At 29.7% G+C, this 20,207-nt stretch overlaps 2 protein-coding genes across 3 annotated transcripts; both read left to right on the forward strand.

Moving 5' to 3' along the window:
• Positions 1-10,516: 10,516 nt before the first annotated feature.
• On the forward strand, positions 10,517-13,408 carry LOC101222721. Of its 2 annotated transcripts, XR_004218479.1 has the most exons (4): positions 10,517-11,383; positions 11,547-12,077; positions 12,169-12,390; positions 13,051-13,408. XR_004218479.1 is itself a non-coding variant. In XM_031889387.1 (3 exons), the coding sequence occupies exons 1-3, from the start codon at positions 10,562-10,564 to the stop codon at positions 12,277-12,279; spliced, it is 1,464 nt and encodes a 487-aa protein (XP_031745247.1). In that variant the 5' UTR covers positions 10,517-10,561; the 3' UTR covers positions 12,280-12,629. The 2 variants fall into 2 exon arrangements, 1 of the variants encoding a protein (XP_031745247.1); XM_031889387.1 differs by lacking the exon at positions 13,051-13,408 and having other exon boundaries at positions 12,169-12,629.
• Positions 13,409-17,445: 4,037 nt separating this feature from the next.
• On the forward strand, positions 17,446-18,378 carry LOC101218705 (cysteine-rich repeat secretory protein 38). The gene has a single exon (XM_004144437.3). The coding sequence runs from the start codon at positions 17,518-17,520 to the stop codon at positions 18,277-18,279; it is 762 nt and encodes a 253-aa protein (XP_004144485.1). The 5' UTR covers positions 17,446-17,517; the 3' UTR covers positions 18,280-18,378.
• Positions 18,379-20,207: the final 1,829 nt, after the last annotated feature.

Below are 20,207 nucleotides of genomic sequence, written 5' to 3' on the forward strand. Positions count from 1 at the left end.
TTATTGTTATATTATTAAAAAATTTCATGATTTTTTTTCTCTATTAATGGAGCAAAATCGACCTGAAAATTACAATGAATTATAATACTATGTTTTCTTAATTTATCATTGATTTACATCCAAGAAGTCAGATAGTAAAATCCTTTATTATTTTCTTGTAAAAAGGTATACATAAGGATTAGCCCATAAACAGTTAAAAAAATTTAAACCCAAAAGGAATTTTAGATCTAAAAATTTAATTTTTTTTTTATGTAATTTCTATTTTTAATTATATAAACTTAAAAACTTAAAATATCATAATCAATTAGCTAAACTCAAATTGAGTGGTTATTTAAAAATGGACGGTATATCTAACAGTCTTAACACTTTGCGTGTTTTTAGAATAAGGTTAAAATTAGAGCCTGTTTTTAAATATTAGATTTAGATCAGCTTAATCAGTAATGTAATCTTAATTATATATAGAAAGTGTTAACTACTAATGGAATAATAATCCAAATGGGATATGGTTGTGGGAAGTTGTTCTTTGTTCCCACTTTTTCCAATCAAGTTAGGTCTTGTATTCTTCGCTTTTTCTTCAACAAGTTTTCATCAGCCTAACCCTATCTTCTTCATCTCCCCAAAATTCTTCTTTCTTCTTTTGCAAGGTGCAACATTTGGAGGTTAAATATTAAATCTCTCTAACTTAGCGATACAATAATTAAATTTACCTTCAACTATTAGTTTAGTTTAAGTTTTTTTTCATGAATTGACGGTTTAATATAGTATCAGAGAGGTCCTTGCATTGTCGTTTCCTTTCCAATTAAAATTGATTTTCACTTGTTGGACATTTCTACAATAATTAAATTTGTCTTTAACCACTAGCTTAAGCTTTTAGATGAATTGGTTGTTTAATAGTTTACACCTATATTAGTTTAAGTTTTTGGATAGACTGATGGTTTAAAATGGTATTAGAGAATCCCAGAATTCTTTGAGATTATTTTCTTAGCCTCGTGTTTAAGTACTTATCATGTTATTTCCTCCTCAATTAATATTAATTTTCACTTATTAAGTCTTTCTTGATAAGTGTTAGATATTAAATTTGTTTTCACCTATCAACTTAGTGATTTAAGGTATGTAGTCAAAGTTTGGCCAAGTTAGATAAAATTAGTGTCGATCTTTGTTACGGTAGGTAGAAATTAAAATTAATTAACAATATTGACATTCAAACCACTCTTATTTTCTTTTGGTTCACACATTCCTACAACTCATACCTTCTCCTACCTAAGTCACTAACCACACTTCTTATTCTCACCCACCTAATAGCATTAACATTATTTACTTGTGTATTAGGCATGTGATACGTTGAATCACTTGTTACAGTTCCTGACTTTCTTTATCATAAGAAAAGTTTGTTGATTTTTATAAAAAAAATTACATTCTTTTGCAAATTTGCAATTTGAATTTTATACCATAATTTTAAAATATGCGATGTTGAAAAACTACAAAATAACGTATTTTTTGTATTATGTATGACTCCCACTCGTCTATGTACATCCTATGCACTTCAAACGTGTCAAAGAGTTCATACATTGACATAGGAACACTCATTTGAATTTTGATTGACTCAAAATCTAACGAGTCTTGATTATCTGTCATTCATATGTGTTAATTTAACTTTAGAGATGTTTTCAAACTCTTCAATAAACCTTATTTTGAATTTCCATCATGCACTATCTAGCTTCTACTAAGCATGTCCCTAACACTTCCCTCTCAACCTCTACTTTAACTTGTTGATTGACATGACATAGACATGCTTTTCAACGTATGTTTCTTTCATGTTTCCTCCCAGAAATCAATCAGTGAAGGAAAACGAAGGCCTTGGGCCTTGGCTAGAAGCAGTTATCTACCCTAGGCTTAGCTTTTCTTCTGCTACTTCTCGTGCAACCACTTATTTTACCGATCTCACAACCTCTCTTTCTAATAGCATGGACAATCTCGCAGCTTTAATTTGCACCTTTCCACTCTGTATTATGAATCCCCCTCTTATCTTTCTCTCTCTCCCTCCTTGGTCTCGCCCTTTTTCTCTCTTCGGCGAGGAGTAGTCTTAACCCATTATCAAATGAATTAGCATGTGTGCATAAGATAGTGTTCTAATGCTACCTATAATTAAGTATCATAGTTATATGTTGTTGAATAAAGGATATATTGGATAAGTGCATGAATGTGTTAAAATATTACAATTGATCTAGAGATTATTGAGCTAGATCAAACATAAATTTAATCAAATATGAACTAGTTAAAAAGTAATTATCTTCGCACTGACACATGTTGCCAAAGAAAATACAAAGTCCAAAGTGCTATCTGCCCAAATGTGTTGAATAGTTTCAAATATAACCACACCCAACTAAAAAAGTCTGGAAAAATTAACTTAGTTGATCACATCCATCAAATTAAACCGGTGAACCTAATGTGTTCAAACTTCAAAGAAATTAAATTCTTGTGTATGATATGTTGATGAGTAGGTATAACACCTTGATGAGTAGGTACAACAAGTCAAAGTGTCAAGCCGATTTGGGTCGGTGTAACATGTGTCTTATCCTGTTCCATTTAAAGTTGACAACATCATTTTATTGTTAGGTTATACAGGGTAACTAAATACTCTCTCAATTATTCCTTGTTTTATTACATTGTTATCTTTTAAAAATAATAAAGGATATATAACAGTATTTAAGAATATTTGTGAAGCAGAATCACGATGGAAATTAATTTAAAAAGAGATGTATTTATTAAAAGAATCTCAATTGTGTAATACACTGTCTAAGCTTAAAAAAATAGATTGAGTGTATCCAAGACCAACTGAAAAGATATCTAATTAAGTTTCGTACAACACCAAAAAGATCTTGAAACTCAGATTAAAGAAAAGACCTTCACTTTAATAATTGACCACTCACATAAGCTCCACCACTAGAATTAGAAAATAGGAGGAGAAAAAAATTAAATATTCACAAATTTCATAATGGTGTCTAATCTTCTTCTTCTTTTTTTTTTCCTTTTAAACTTTAAATTCACCCATTATATATCAATTGAGTTATGGTATGAGTTAGTTATTAAATGTAAAAGAATGTTCTTGGTTGGTATACCTATGAGTGTTTAAATTTTGATTTGATAAGAACAAAATATTAGAAAAGGGGTGGCAGGAGCAGGGGGACATGATCTCCTAAAATCAGAGATTTTTCACTTTAATTATAAGTTTATAACATGGAAGAAAAATAATGATAATGATAATAATAAACAAGGCCAAATTAAAGAAGGAAATTACAGAAAGAGACAAGGAGTTTTCAAAACTTGGGAGCAATTCTGAACAAAACTATCTGAATCACAGTGGTAATTAAGGAAATTCCTCTCCCTACTCACAAGACTTGGAGGAAGCACAACCTCCATGGAAGCTCCCAATAGATACCGTTGCGTGTGGCTCTGGCAGGTGTTGCAAAGCAAGCACCGGACGTGCCGCAGGGCCAAGAAATTCGCGCTGTGAACCGATTTGTCGCACTTCCCGCACAAATACGCCTCGTCGGCTTCGCAATACAGCGACGCCCTGGAACCGCATAGCTCACACCGTACAGGATCGCCACCGCCGGCTGCCCCGTCATCGGTGGTCCGACGTTGCCGGACGGCGACTTGGGTCGTTTCTTCCTGTTCTACACCTTTGCACATGATTGTTTAATTTGTTGGAAATGGAAGCTTGATTGTCAAGGAAATGGGGATTTTGAGGGTGTTGATTTATATATAGAAGGTTGGTAAATAGGACAAGAAGGAAAAGCAAGTTTCATTATTTATAATCAATCATACCCTTTATGTTATTTTTTTATTTAGATATAAAATAAAACATTATAAAATTTTACAATTCAAACATAAATTTTCTTTTTATTTATGATTTTTGTTTTATAATTTATACAATATTGTTCTTAAGTTTGAGTTGTTGGGTTGTTTAGTTAATATCTAAAATGTCTATCTATTTATTTGTAAATGGTAAACTAAGACTAACAATGTTATCTAATTTTCTATTTTTTTTCTTTAATTTTAGATGGTCGGTCACTCGTGAAATTTAAAACTTTATTATATTTATAAATATTTTAATTGATTTTATTATTTTAAAATATATCGTATTAAAAATTAATAATAAATTTAGAATAGTTGATTAGTTGAATCGGTGCATGTAGGTAGTTTCTATTGAAGCATTAATCAAATTAACTTTTTTTTTCTATTAATTAGTTAATTAAATTCTTAACGTGGGTGTGAATGTAAGAGTAAGTCGACTCCTCATCATACATTCATTCTTTAGTGAGAGGTTAGAAGTTTGAGTATCTTTGCCCCAAATGATTGTACTAAAAAAACTCATATTTAATTTTAGAAAATATAAAAGATTCAATAAGTTCCAATCCCTCACATGCCTAATGAAGCATTTTGTGGGGGTCAAGAGCTATTTAGGTAAGTTAAGAAAGTATATGGAAAATATTAGGTATTATATTAGATTTGTTATCATCTATTAGCTTAGATTTTTTAGTCAATTGGTGACTTATAATGGTATTGGAGCAAGTAGTCTAAAGAGGTCATGTTTTCAAACTCGATTTTTTTCTTTTTTTTAATTTCAAGTTCACAGGTGGATGGTGTTAGACATTATATTAAATTTGTCTTTGTCTATCAACTTAAAAATCCGCTATTGGCATGTGTAACAAATAAAGTGTATTTGGGCTCTTGAGGAAAGATAAAAATGAACTTTTTAAGGTTAAAAGTACCTATAAGTTGGAGATCTTGATAAACGATATTGGAAGACTAGGGTTAAAACGAAGATTTGTTTTTGGAGGACTTTTAGAAACATTACTCCAACGAGGGGTGAACTTGCCCTTCCAAGGGTGTTTAACATGGTTAGATTGGGTTATTTGGGATCATTGAGGTGTACTTATTGCTGTAAATAAAATAGACACTATTCAAAAATGTTTTGATCTATTGTCCATAGAGGTTTGTGTGATTGTAGTTACAAGAGGTGGTTCGACTACAACACATTTACCTTTAACAGTGGAATCAAATAGTGAGAATGCGATTTAGTTACTAATGGAGAGGATGTTGTGTTTCTACCATTAACATATGTGGGAAAAAATATCATGCTCATAGAGAAGTATGAGGAGTTGCAACTTAGGCACATTCCACGTGGTATAGGAGAACATCTACCTACATTGGAGGAGGAGGAGATTCTTTTTTGTTGGATAGGTAATTTCTCTAACTAGCTTTGTATCTTGGTGAATGCTTCATGTATTCAATTGTCACTAAAAAGAAAATACAAAATACTATTAAGTCATTTAGCCTCAATTTATGTGTATTTTAAGAAATCTCTAGATTTAACTATTCGGTCATATGTTTTTAAGAAGTTTCCAGAGTAATTGAATTTTTTCCCTTCGAAAAGAAAAGAAAAACAAATCTTTGTAGTTTGTTACAAAGTGTGAATGTGTTGGGGTGGCGTTTCCACGTAGTAACGACAAAGACTTCATTTTCTATTTTTTCTTAAAGCCTGTAAAATCAGTTATATTTATATTTAAAATATTAGTATATAAACAATATATTTTTTATAGGTTAATTTTTATAACTAAAATATTTACAATAAAATTTTTAAAAAATCATTAAACTGATTTAAAATATTTCAATATTTGGCTTTTCTTTTTCATCATCCTTATGCCATTTTTTTTTATCTCTTTTATTATTATTATTATTCTTTTATAAAAGTTATAGCTTTATAAATAGTTGGTTGTCCAAGATTATCTACCAACAAAATATAAACCTAATTATCTAAACAATTGATTTTAAAATATATTAGATTGGATGTTAATTAATCACGTATATTTTTATATATTTTATTGTAGGTTTGTGGACATCTTTTATTTTTGAAATTGTTCTAAAAAATTCTTTTCTTATACAATAATAAAATTATATTTAATTAAAACTGACTACTAATTGACACGGTCTCAAGTACCAAAGTTTAGAAGGTTGTATACTAAAAAGAATGGACTAGTTGAGCACCTATCACAAAGAATTGTACACTTGTCCGTTAAATATGGCTAATTTGACAAAATCAACCTGAGAAAACAGAAGCAAACAAAGCACCATTTTGACTAATTTATTTACCCACCTACCAAAAGTCCTAACTACCTTGAATCTACAACTAAGATGTTTAAAAAATATAATAAAATAATTTCAAAAATGAAAAAAAAAATCCACAACCACAAAATTAAAAAAAAATACATTTCCGATATGATCGTTTAGATTTGTGACACGATCACTCAATCATTTAAATTTAGATAGAGATATGAACTATTTTTTTTTTCAATATTCTTTTCTACCCAATCAAATTTGGTAAAGGATCTTTCTTATCTTTTTTTACAATTTTAAATAATCAAATAACAGTTTGAAAAAAAAATTAGATTGAGTGAAAAGAAAAATTGCATACAAAATATGAAAAAAAAAAGATAAATAAAAGAATACTTTTAAAACATAGAGGATAATAGAAAAAGATGATAGAATACTTTTTCATTTTGTTAGATACACCCTAAATATTTTGTTTTATATTTATGAAAAATTTTCTATTCCATTTTATATCCCCTTTCATAAGCTAAGATAAAAAACATATTCTAAAGTGCATAATATATGTCTTTATTGTTGGTCAAATAAACATTTTAGTTTTCATTTTTTTTTATCAAATAGATCATTGGATTTAATTTAATGTAAGTTGAACTTTATGACAAAGTTTGCTATCCATAGTTTAAAATATAATTTAATCTAAATTAAATATTTGACATGAGAAAGAAAAGAAAAGAAAAGAAAAGAAAGAGGAAGGCGTGGATTGATCCGTGGTTTCCTTTTCGAGTTGTGGATTTTTGGACTTCATGGAGACGTGATGTAATGGACCAAAATAAAATATTTAAGGCACCGAAAAATTAAAAAAATAAAAAAGTAAGGAAAATATCAATAATTGAGGGGGCAGACCCTTTCTTCCCATACTACTCTACACTAGATGGCAAATCATTTCAATTTTGTTAATTTTCTTTTTATCTTTATTATTATTTTAATTATTTCAACTTTATTTTCCATTATCAAGGACTAAAAATACTAGTTTTTAATTAAGTTTTATTATAATTTTTTTCCATTTTATTTTAATATTTTCCCGTAAAGAATCTAGTCATCATGACATTTAGAAGGTCTTGTTTTATAATCTTTTTTATTATTTCAAATCAACTAATTAGATGGTTATAGAAGGAGTTAAACAACTCACCCAACTCAAAAGTCTATCAATTTAATTTCTAATTAACATGTTTATATTGCGAAAAATGTGAGAAATTTATAGACACACTAATAAAATAGAAAAAAAAAAAGATACAATTTTGGTAACTGTAATAGGAAACACCCATGCATGTGCATCATCCAATCTTAAATAATAACGAAAATTCTCTAACATTGAAGACAGTGTATAAATAAATACTTTAATAAATTCCATTATGTTTAAAAGAACCAACGGTAAATCAACTGAACTAACCTTACAAATTTAGAAATAAAATAATGAAATAAAACAAAATTAAAAATAGTATTATATCCATTAAATTTGTTTAGATTGAAGTAAATGTTTATAAAATAAAAATTATAATTTTGGACGGTGTATAACGTCCGAAAATTTGTATGGCTAAAAATGAAAGGGGGTTTTCCAATTGCTTTATGAGACGATATGGATTCGCCTTAGTTTGCACACTAAAAAGAAAAGTGTTTTAGTTAGTTTTCGTCGGCTCACACGTTATTCAGTCTCCTCCATTCATTATATATATATATTCTTTTGGTTAATGTGTTTTTTCTATTATAGTTCCACGTGACAGGCTCGTGACGTGTTTGTATTGAAATGTGTTACTATTATTATTTTTTTTGACGTGGATAGAATGATTGGAGCACAAATGGCGACAAATGGTTTTTGTGGGCCATCTCTCGACTCTCTTTCTTTTGTTTTATACTGAATAATACTAAATTACACTGCCACGTTTATGTCCACGTGTTTCATTCCTTCACCTTTATTTTCTTTTCCCTCAAAGTTCATGAGTATCGAGTAACGATGAAATAGAAGAAAAAAAAAAGACTTTTTTTTAACAACTCTGTTCTTTTCTATATGAATTAAAAAAGATAAAGAAAGATATCAGAAAGAGAAGCATTTGCGGAACTAACATTATGTCAATGTTGGGTATAAGTAAATGTAAGAATAAACTATACTTTAGTAGGATATTTTGGGGTATTTGTTATAGTAGTATGTATTAATTTATTTTTTTAAACAATTTTACAAATAGATTTAGTTTAATTAGTAATCTCTGACCTCACCTGTCAATTGGTTTGTTAGTTATATATATACATGTATACTTTTTCTAAATAGAAATAATACATTTCACCATCGTTGTCTTTTTAATTTTTAATTAGAAGAACATGTTTGATTTAAATGTTCAAATTCTTTTGGCAGAAATAAAGTTTGAACAAAGACTAGAATCTCTAGTGAGCAAAGAAAAGGTAGCGAGGTAGGAATATTTACATGTTATATGTTTTGAGATAGTGTTTTTAAATTATGAATTGGAAATTTTAAGTTTAAAGCTTTATTAAATAATGAGTTTAGGGTTTAAAACCATTTAAAAAATCTTATGTGTGGGTGATTGCATAACTAGGTATGCATGATTGTTTTGTATTTTTTTTAAAAATTGTCTAAGTTTGATTTACCATCTAGAGGTTGAAATTGTAATAAATATGTATTTATTTTATCGTTAAGTCTAATTTCTACAATTATCATGACTTTGAGTCTTAATATTAATCAGGTAGAAGTTTAAGAATTAAATTTTTATAACCAGTAGTTTGGATGCGTTATTGTAAATACTATCAATTTAATGACAAATTCAGAAACTTTATATAGATACTTTGTACATTTTAAAGGCAAAACAAAATTGATAGAGATTCATATGTTAATTGATTTGATACACTAAAACTATGTTGTACGAGTTTTTATTTGTTGAAATCAATCTATGATAACTTATAGTTCATCTGCACTTAGCCGTTACACTTGAATTTTGGTTCGTTTCAATTCGATCTATGATAACTTATAGTTCATCTGCACTTAGCCTTTACACTTGAATTTTGGTTCGTTTCAATTCGTATGTATATTTTCAAAATGTTTTTGTTGGTCATTGTATTTTCAACCTTTGTTTATTTTAGTCTATATGTCTTTAAAATGTTGCAATATTTTAAGAAAATGATTATCTTGATCCATTCATCACTATTTTAAAGGATAAAAAATATTCACTTTTTAAAAGTACATGAACTAAAACGTACGAAAATTGAAACATGCAGTATTAAGATAAACCAAAATCAAAATTGAAAGTACTGAGACCGAGACATTTTTTTTTAAAAAAAGAACACATATTTGTCTAATAAATAGGATGAGAGTAATGAAATGAGTAACAGTTTTGAGACTAATAATTAATTGTGTATCAAAATAAAATAAAAAAATACAATTATATAGCAAAACTTAACAATTATAAATTATTGTTAGTGATAAACTTGATCGTTAATAGGCTTCTATTTATGATATAGCTTTATTACAAATAGACTTCGAAAGCTAAATCTAAACTTTATTACATGTGTAAATTAATTTGCATTGTATTATATTATATCGACTAAAACTTTGGACACAATTGCAATATTTACAACCATTTTCAAAGTTTATACTAATAGATTTTGATAGGTTTACAATTTGTTAAAATTGTTGCTATATTTTTAATTATTAGTTCTAAAAGTACAATAATTACAATAAATGTTATTAGGTATTCATTTTAAGAATAATAGTTAAATGTATAATAACTTTTATAAATAATTGCAAATATAACAAAACTTATCAACGACAAACTCTCTATCATCAACTAAACTCTCTATCATCAACTAATGATACGTTAACCAATGGATTTTGAAAATTGAATCAAACTTTTTGTCATACATGCAATTTTTTTATGTTGTATCTATAAATACTTTACCTACTAAATACAAATACAAATGATTAGTATACTTGTAACGCAAGTACCTAATGAAAATATAGTTGGATAGTTATAATCGGTAGAACGATAGTTAAGTATATATCATTTACAAAAATTTATAAGTATAGCAAAACTTATCAACAATAAATTTTTATCGTTAAGATTTAAAAAATTTATAAGTATAACAAAACTTATCAATAATAAATTTTTATCGTCAATGGATTCTTACGATATAGTTGGTCAAAGAACTGTATTCTATTTTTTTTTTTTTTGTTCGTTAATGTTAGAATATTTTGAATGTAATGACTATATCTGGAGGTACATAATGTTTGATTTAGGCCGGGCCGAAAAGCCACCGTGAGCCCAATAAGCCCAAAAGAGGTATCAAAACGTAAGAAGTAAAAACAGTTACCAACTTAGCATTACAAAAAGATTCGAATTCCAAGAACTGTTCCGTTCTCTTCTTTAATTTCCAATTTCCATTAACAATGTTGCCGAAGAAGAAACAGAAGCTAACAACTGCTTTTCACAATAAACTCACTCATCTCTTTCACAGAATGCCCCTCCGGCGGCTGCTCCTCACCCCCACTCTCTCAACCGCCAAAACTCTCCTCCTCCTCCTCTCCGCTGCCTTCATCGTCTACACTCTCTTCTTCAACTCCTCATCTCATTCCCCTTCCCTCTTATGCTCTTCTTCTACTCTCTCTCCCACCACGCGCCGCCACATTGTCTTCGCCATCGCTTCTTCCTCTAACTCATGGTCCCGTCGCAAGCCTTATGTTCGTCTCTGGTACGATCGTAATTCGACTCGTGCTTTTGCCTTCGTTGATCGCATTGCACCTGATTTCGCTTCTGCTGATCCTTCCGTTCCGCCGGTGATTGTTTCCAATGATACCTCTAGGTTCCCCTATACTTTCCGTGGAGGTCTTCGATCGGCGATTAGAGTGGCGCGGGTGGTGAAGGAAATTGTTGAACGTAATGAGCAGGACGTTCGGTGGTATGTGTTTGGGGACGATGATACTTTGTTCTTTGTCGAGAATTTGGTTAATACGTTGGGGAAATATGATCATGAGCGGTGGTATTACATCGGGAGTAATTCGGAGAGTTATGGACAGAATTTGAAAAATTCATTCGATATGGCGTTTGGTGGTGGAGGCTTTGCGATTAGTCATTCACTGGCTAGGGTTTTGGCTGGGGTTTTGGACTCGTGTTTGACTAGATACGGGCATTTGTATGGAAGTGATGCCAGAATATGGTCGTGCTTGGTGGAGCTTGGAGTTGGCTTAACACACGAACCTGGATTTCACCAGGTAATATTTTCGAGTATTTCATTCGAGTCATTTGGTGAAATTTCTTAAAATGTCACCATTTTTATCGAAATCAGTATTAGTCATTTCATTTCTTTAGGCCAGCTTCCTCAAATTGCAGCAGATGTATATTGCTTATTTGCTTTGCATATTTCCTTTAATTTAGGTTGATATGCGGGGAAATTTATTGGGATTGCTATCAGCACATGCATTGTCGCCGATAGTTTCACTTCATCATCTGGATGCTATGGATCCTATATTCCCAAACATGAACAATACGCAGGCCCTGTATCATCTTTTTGAAGCAGTGAATGTGGATCCTGGCAGGGTTTTCCAGCAAATTGTGTGCTATGATCGTTCTCATTCATTGACTATTTCAGTATCGTGGGGTTTTGCTATTCAGGTCTTTGAAGGGAATCGGCTTCTCCCCGATTTACTTTCACTGCAAAGAACTTTTACGTCATGGAGAAGGGCTGCCACCATTGATGCGAATCGATACTTGTTCAACATGAGAGAGTACCCTAAAGATCCTTGTAAAAGAAATATCTTCTACATGCAGAATTTAAGAATTAGTAAAAATAATGCCTTGACTAACTATACTAGGAAGATGGTCACTGATTGTCCAGCGTCTGGTGCAATTAAGAACCTGACACAGATTCGAGTGTTCTCCCAGAAGTTGGAACTTGATGTGGAGGAGGTATTCTAACTGCACTTTAACTGATTTTTCCTTTTTCATGTATTACAGTTGCAATCTTCATAAAATTACCCTCATGATTCCCCTGTTTCAGATGAAGGCTCCACGCCGGCAATGCTGTGATATTATTTCCTCTTCCAAGGAATCGATGCTTCTTGAAATTAGACAATGTGGAGTTGAAGAATTAATAGCTATGTACTTCTAACCATTTTTGTATGCTTGTCTGGGAAGGATAGAGTTCTATAAAAGTTAACCAACGGTTCCTTGAGTGGTTTAAAACCATGGATTTTGCTGTGCTGTCCATTCTTAATTTAAGGTAACTTTGTGTTGATTGAAACTTCTCAGTAATGGAGCTTGTTTGCGGAAGCTGATATAAGAAAGAAAAAAAAAAAACTTCCAACACCTTAACATTTTAATTTTACCTTTCTTGTTCTTGAACAACTCGGCATGAGTGCTCTTTTGAAGTATTGTGGGAATTGTGTATATATGTTTATCATATGAATTCGTCTGTAGATGTTGGATATTCAATACAAAATCTGGTGTTTTCTTACTGAATGAAGCTCACTGCCCCTTTTTTAATTTCTTAGACTATCTATTTCTTTGAACTCTTAGTATGCGTTTAGTAGCCATTCTATTCCCTTCATTTCACTCAATGAAGCTGGTGAATGAAACAATGTAGGAATTCTGTAAGTTTGAACTCGAATGATTTAGTCATTCTATTCCTTGATTTCCTTTAATGGGAATTCCTAGCAAAACTGGAGGGTAGTCCTTTATGATTGATCTATTGTCTTAAGAAATAGTGGCAGTTACTCCCTCTGCTCCGTTTGACTTATTTGTGTAGTAGTTGATGTGTGTTGACATTGTACTTCAGAGATCTTAGCTTTTTTTTTTTTTTTGAGAAAATGTAAGCTTAGGTAGTTTTTGTTTGTCTTGTCAAGGCACTGCATCTAACTGATTTCTGGTCTTGTATTCCCAGGCGGGAGAAAAAGTGGCCATGCTTTCTAGTCTGATCGGAGGTGTACTTGAAAGAAAACGAAATGGTCTCGAGTTTCTTCTGGCATTTTGAATTGCCACCTGAGGTTGTTCATCCGTCGTCTTCCAGGTTTAAGTTTTAATTTTTTGTTTAACTGAGCATCGAGTCTTTGGTTAGCTTATCTGTATGAACATTTAGTGTAAGCCAGGAGCAGGATGAGTTGTTTTTGGTTATCCATGTAAATATTTCTCTTGTATATCTCTTCTTTTAAGTTTAACCATTAATAAGATAAAGATATAACAAGTATTGTGTTATATCAATGCATCATTTTCAGCATCAAGATCACTTATGCTGGAAGAAATTCTAATCTTTTCCCAACGAGAAAATGAGTCAAATCTCTTTTTGGATTAGTAGGTTACACTCTACCTTAGTAGAAGGAATATTCGAATTGAAATTTCATTACCCTCTTTTATCTGTAAAGCATGCTAGTCTACAGCCTGACTGGTGGCTTTAGTTTTATATTGAAAGCCATTCAAACATATAACAAAGTTGGCATGTAATTTTGGGTGCGGATATTTATTTAATTTGAATTTTTTTTCTTTATTACCTATTTTAGTGGTTTCGCCATCATCCTCGTCCTGTAGGCTACTTTTTTTTTAATGAACATTGTCAGTGAGTATTCAAGCGCTGCCTGCACGTTCTTAGAACTTTATTAAAACTCATGGTCTTGTTGACCCATGTTGACATATTGTTGTTATTAGGCCCTTTGGGTCCAACATTCTGTAGATAGCGACGAGTATGATAATAAAATTATCTGGTCACTAAGTCGTTTGGTTCGGCAATTTGGACATTCAAATTTTGTTATATGAAATTGATGGTACGAACACTTACTAATATAAACAATAAATATTATTAGGTGTTTAGGTGATATTTGTTTTGAAATTTTTGATTGCATCCATGTAGCCATGAAAATATGCACTTAGATTCACAACTAACAAATAGGATTGCTTATGTTTAACCAATCCTCTTCAATGAAAATCTTACCGATTGAGGGTGCACATCAATAAAAGCCTACATGTAAACATGAATATTGAATATGTAATCTAGAGATTAAATAAATAAATAAATTATACAAAGCAAAAAAAACAAAAAAACAAAAAACAAAAGGAACTATTTGGATAAAAAAGAAATACAACAAAATTTTGATTTTTAAAAAATGAATAAAAATACTTATAAATGTACTAAAAATATATATATTACAATTATCTATCCTAATAGATATCTATTGTGATTATCATTGTCTATTATAGATAACAATACTATTTTGTTATATTTGAACATATGTATAATGTAACAATACTATTTTGTTATATTTGAACATATGTATGATGAAACACTGATGGATATCTATAATGTCATGGTCTAGTCTATCATAAATAACAATATTATTTTATGGATATCTATAATGTTTATCATGGTATAGTCTATCATAGATAACAATACTATTTTGTTATGTTCAAATGTTTTATTTATTATTATTTTCTTTTTACAAATTTTCCTAATATATATAATAATAATAATATTTAAAAGCAGAATTTCTTGTTTAATTTAATGTTGCTGCTTGCACACATACTTTTAATTAGGCATACCAAGATTATACCTACATTTAATTAATTTATTTTGAAAAGAACATTAAACCATCTATATTTTTATATCTTGAAATGTTAAGATGTTTAACCTGTTACGAAACCCCCACTTTCTCAATACACCTACTTAAAACATTAATATAATTAGACTAATCAACCTATTAAGGACTTCAGTTTTTCAATATTACTTATATTATTAACTCAATTTTTTTCTCAAAAAAAATATAACAAAATCAGTAGTCAAATTTGGATCTAATTTAAGTTTAAGGAAACATTCTGTGGACTTTTATGGGATTGAAATCCTCTAATCTCAGATTTGGCAAGAAAACGAAATGGTCAGCTTCTCAACTTTTTCTATATATTTATCTTTGCTTCAAACTTAGATCAATCCTTAGAAGGGAAAACCAAAATCATAAAGGCCTAAAAAGAACCAATTAATTTGAGTTGATTAAATCAATCTTATAATTGATCTAGTCAAGTTTGATAGGTTCAAAATATTATGGATATTAATTTGAGCTGATTTTATAAATTGTTTGATCAAATCTCTTCATGCATGTTTTCTTTTATTGTTTGTTTGTTGTTCTTTTTTTTTTTTTTTTTTGCATTCAATAAATCTTAAACAAGTGACGTTTTTCATATACTATGGATCATTTTGACATTCACCCATAAGACATGTACATATCCTTAACATAGTATATTATCACATTTACAAGAAAGTCAGAAAATGGATTTGTATGTAAAAATAAGAGCAGTGCATCTTTTTTTTCTTTATTGATATGCGATACTTTGGGTTTGGTTGAGTAAACAGTAAATCTTGGAATTAAATTTATTTTCTTAAATCAAACGTTTTAAAACTTATTAGACGTGTATATAAATTTATGGAGTATGTTCAAATACAACAAAAGGGTAATTATAATTGATGACAATTTTTAACAATATTTAAAACAAAATGCAAATATAGCAAATTTAACTGTAATAGAATTCTATGGTTGATAGACTTTTATGGTTTATTAGTGACGATAGACCAGTATATCCAAAATACTTTATTAGTTGTAGACTTCTATTGATAGACTATCTTGTTATATTTGTAATTTTTTAAAAAGGTTGTTATATACTTCATTATTTTGAAACTAATTACTATACTTGCAACTATCCATCAAAATAAACAATAATATTTAATAAGGATGGAGTGAAACTTTAGAATGTGTTTGGTGACGAAATGAGAGAAACTCAGGGTTTAATTTCAATTTCTTTCTAGAATGATGATTCCACTTTGTTTTAGATTTATTGGGAATCATCCATCATTGGTTTAATTTGCACCATTCAAGTTGGACAGAGCAACAAATGGAATTTATCCATTCAAGCAGCAGCAACCTGTTTATGATTTATTATTCTTCTTAAAATGTTTCTTTAACTTCTAACTTTATAATTCGTCTCTTTTTAGATATACTGTTTGAAGCTTGCAGTTTCGTTTTTAACCTTTTTTTAGATGTAAAGCATTCAAACTTTTAATATTTTATCAAAACAGAAACAATTTTTTTAACAGTCGGAGCTCAATCGGATCAAAACTACTTTTAATCTAAATTTAAGATTAAGATTGAAATACTTGATTCAATTCGAAATATATATTGACTTTTCTCGGAAGTAAAGTTATATTAGGTAAATGGAGTGAGTAATTAATTACATTGAGCTTTGAAGAGTACAAACCCAAATTGCTTTTGAAAATGATATTAGTGGTTCAGAAAAGTATGTCCTACTACTGTTCAATCTCATTCTAGATAGCTAATGAAATTAAGTCAACAATTTCAACTATATATATATATATATGGTCTCCAAAAATAAATCTATAATATTTGAATTCCATGGTTGTTGTTTAGAAGATAAGCTAAGGCCTTTTTCATCCAAAATGCTTAAGCAGTTATTGTTTGGCTCAAACCATTAGAGCTCGACTTTCTCCGACTTGACCTTTAAAATTCATAGATTCTTTGTATTTTGAACCTACTATTTCACTATTTCTACTCAAAACATTCAAATCTAACGGTAGAATAAAAATTTTCTTTTTCTTTTACATAAACCTTTGGATTAACCAAACTTTAAGATAAATTAGATTAGTTTTTTATATTTAAGTATAATAAAAAGGAGAAGGACTCAAACCATGGACTTCGTATTAGGTAAGTTTTAAATCATAGATTGAGTGTATGTATATTACACAAAAGTACTTAATATTATAGGTTAGTTAAATAATAAATTTGGCCCCAATGTAAAATTTTAAATTTATGTTAAAAACAATTTCGTACTTTAAAATATGATAAACAAATGTATGAACTTTTAATTTTTTTATTTAGGTAGGTCTCTGAAATTTAAAAGAAAATTCTTAATTTTATTTTTAATTAAGTTTTTGTGCTCACCCTTATAAAAAAAATAAAATCTTTTAAGTTCTTTGTACGTAAATTTGGTAGGTTTTTTACCCATTTTTCATATATTTTTTTTCAATTTATGAATGTGTTGAACACAAAATTAAAAGTTGAATCTCCCTACTGTATGAATGTTTAAATAAAATTTAAAAGTGTTGAAATATATTAGAGAACTGTTAAGTACAAAATTAATTTTTTTTAGATATTTTATTAATATTTTTAAAGTACAAGAGAGACTTATTAGACAAAAGTAAAAAAATAAAAATAAAAATGACTATTGAGAGCAATTCTATAAATAATGGAGGTAAAAGAAACTCTATAAATAATGGATACCTTAGGACACAAATACCAAGCCAAAACCAAGCTCTCAAAACTTCCCCAAGAACTTTCTTTTCTTTTCAAAAAATATAATGACAAATTCAAGATCAACCATTTTCTTTACTCTCCTCCTAATAACCCTCTTCCTACTTTCTCCACCAGCATTTGGAGATTCTAATAACAATAACAATGCATTTCTGACCTATACATGTTCAAGCTATGACAATTATACAGCCAACACCCCTTATGCTAACAACTTGAAACAAGCCCTCTATCAATTGACCTCCACCGCCCCTCCCTCCGGCTTCGGCCTTACCTCCGTTGGTGACGATTTACAAAACCAAGTCAACGCTTTGGCTCTATGCCGTGGAGACGTCTCTCCCACCGATTGCAAGACCTGCATCCAAGTGGCGAGCAACGAGATTCAACAACAATGCCTTAATAAAAAAGGAGGATCAATATGGTATGATTTTTGCTTCCTAAAATACTCCAATATCAAATTCTTTGGGAAGATTGATAATGGGTTTAGGTTATACATGTGGAATGTTCAAGAAGCTGAAAACCCAACAGTGTTTAATGAACAAGTCAAGAACTTGCTTACTAGTTTGGTTGAACAAGTTGAAGTTACACCAAAGTTGTATGTGATTGGAGAAAAGGAGAATGAAGGGTCAAAAAAATTGTATGGATTAGTCCAATGCACAAGAGATTTGTCTACTGCTGCTTGCAAGAAATGCCTTACTGATGCTGTTGCTGAACTTCCAAGATGTTGTGATGCCAAAATTGGTGGAAGAGTGATTGGTGGGAGCTGCAACTTTAGATATGAAATTTACCCTATAGTTGATGCCCAAAAATAGACAATACTTTTTTTCACCTAATTATCTCTATGCTACTTTTGATGGGTTTCATTACTTTGATATAATAAAAGAGAGAAGTTTAATTAGTTTATTTATCTATTTGGGGATCTTGTGTCTTATCAATGGTTTTATATAGTTTATAAAATTTCTCCACACTAATTGATGTATTAAATAGGGGAATTTACGTTAATACAAGAAAATACAAAATATTTATATTCTATACTAAAAAGAATTGGAGTACATACATATATTACTTTTATATTATTCTAAAAATATGTTAGCACACTCAAATATTTGTAGAAGGAATTGTGTATTACGTTCATTTTTTTGTTTGGCAACTTCATCATCTTCTTCCTTTATTTTTCTTTTGATCTTCTTCGTTTATTTTTTTTGGATGACATGGTTTATACTTGATGATCACAATGGCAATATCTTTCCACATTCATCAACAACGACAAGTATTTTCATAGCTGGTGTTTTCACATCCATCATTGGTTTAAGAATCCAGTTGGAAGAGCTAAAAAATTAAGAAAATTTCATCAATTGGTGAAGTCAATAGTAGTTCAACAAGATGCGTAGTAGTTGTCATGAGAAGGGTCATAATTGTAGGACTTGCAAATTTCGTCAAATTTAAATTTAATCAATGATGTAATCATTATAGTTGCATTTTTATGTTGTATCGCCAAATGAATTTATTTTGAAATTTATGAGTGTTATGATACAAGTTTCTATAAGTGTCTATCACTAATAGAAACCAATATACCTTTCCATCGGTGTTTATTGCGGCTAGAAACCAATAGAAAGAAACTCCACATGTTTCCAATCTCAGTCGAACTTGGCCTCGAGAAGGTCCAAGTTTTAGGCTTCTTAACTTCTGTGCCTTCCATCTCGGCCGAGCAAGTACCGAGATTGGTTCGAGAACTTAATCTCTAAAGCTTTATGTATTTCATTTTGACCGAAAACATCAAGCTAATTAGCCCCAAGATTTTACTTCTAACGTTTTGTGTGCCGAGTATGTTGTGGAGTATGAAAAGAAAAAAATCGCCATTAATTTGGATGATCTAGGTTTCATATGCTTTTATGGTATTTCACCCTATGTTTTGAGCTTTCATTTTATTTAATTATTCTATTTTTAAAAATTTTCGTATTGAATAAAAAAATTAAATTGCATATATATGATTCCTGTAGTTTAAGAAAGGAATTTGAATTTACTTCATGTTGATACCTAGGTGCAATTTTTAGATAAATATGTACATACATTTTAAAACCTCTAGTCACTTGTGTACACATGTACCATGATTAGAAGTGAAACATTAAGATAAAAAAAAAAGAAAAGAAATTGTATTAATGTATTGTATGCAAAACGTCTCTAGCAAAAGCAACACTAGACAAGGTCTCTTTCCTCAATTAGAATTGTACTTTGATCATTGATGATCTTAAATGAAAATTAAGATGCTTATTATTGTTTTATGTCATTTTCATATATCATTTCTCATGTTTCAATTCTAATATTTAAAAGAATTATACTCAAAATACTTTTTTAATCCCGAAATGTCAGAGATAATATTGTCCTAAGTTTTAAAAGAATAAATCAGTTTTAGTCTATTTGGATTTGCTTTTAGAGCGTTAAAAAGAGATTAGGTAAAAATACTTCAATTTTCCATTTTATTCCTTATGTAAATTAAAATTAATTTCTATATTTAATAGTTTCCTCCAAAAGAAAACAATTTCTACCTATTAAATTTCCAATTCAAATTAGGTTGGACGCTACAAATTTCTCTAATCTCATTGGTTTTTCATATTAAAAATAATTGCACCTATTTCTCATATGTTAATAACCTTTTATTACGAAATAATATAAACCAAACCAACCAAAAATCTATTGCTACTGATAACAAAAATCTATTACTGTAAATTAATGATTGGTT

Source organism: Cucumis sativus, chromosome 7, assembly GCF_000004075.3.
Source record: "Cucumis sativus cultivar 9930 chromosome 7, Cucumber_9930_V3, whole genome shotgun sequence".
Classification (NCBI taxonomy): Eukaryota; Viridiplantae; Streptophyta; class Magnoliopsida; order Cucurbitales; family Cucurbitaceae; genus Cucumis; species Cucumis sativus.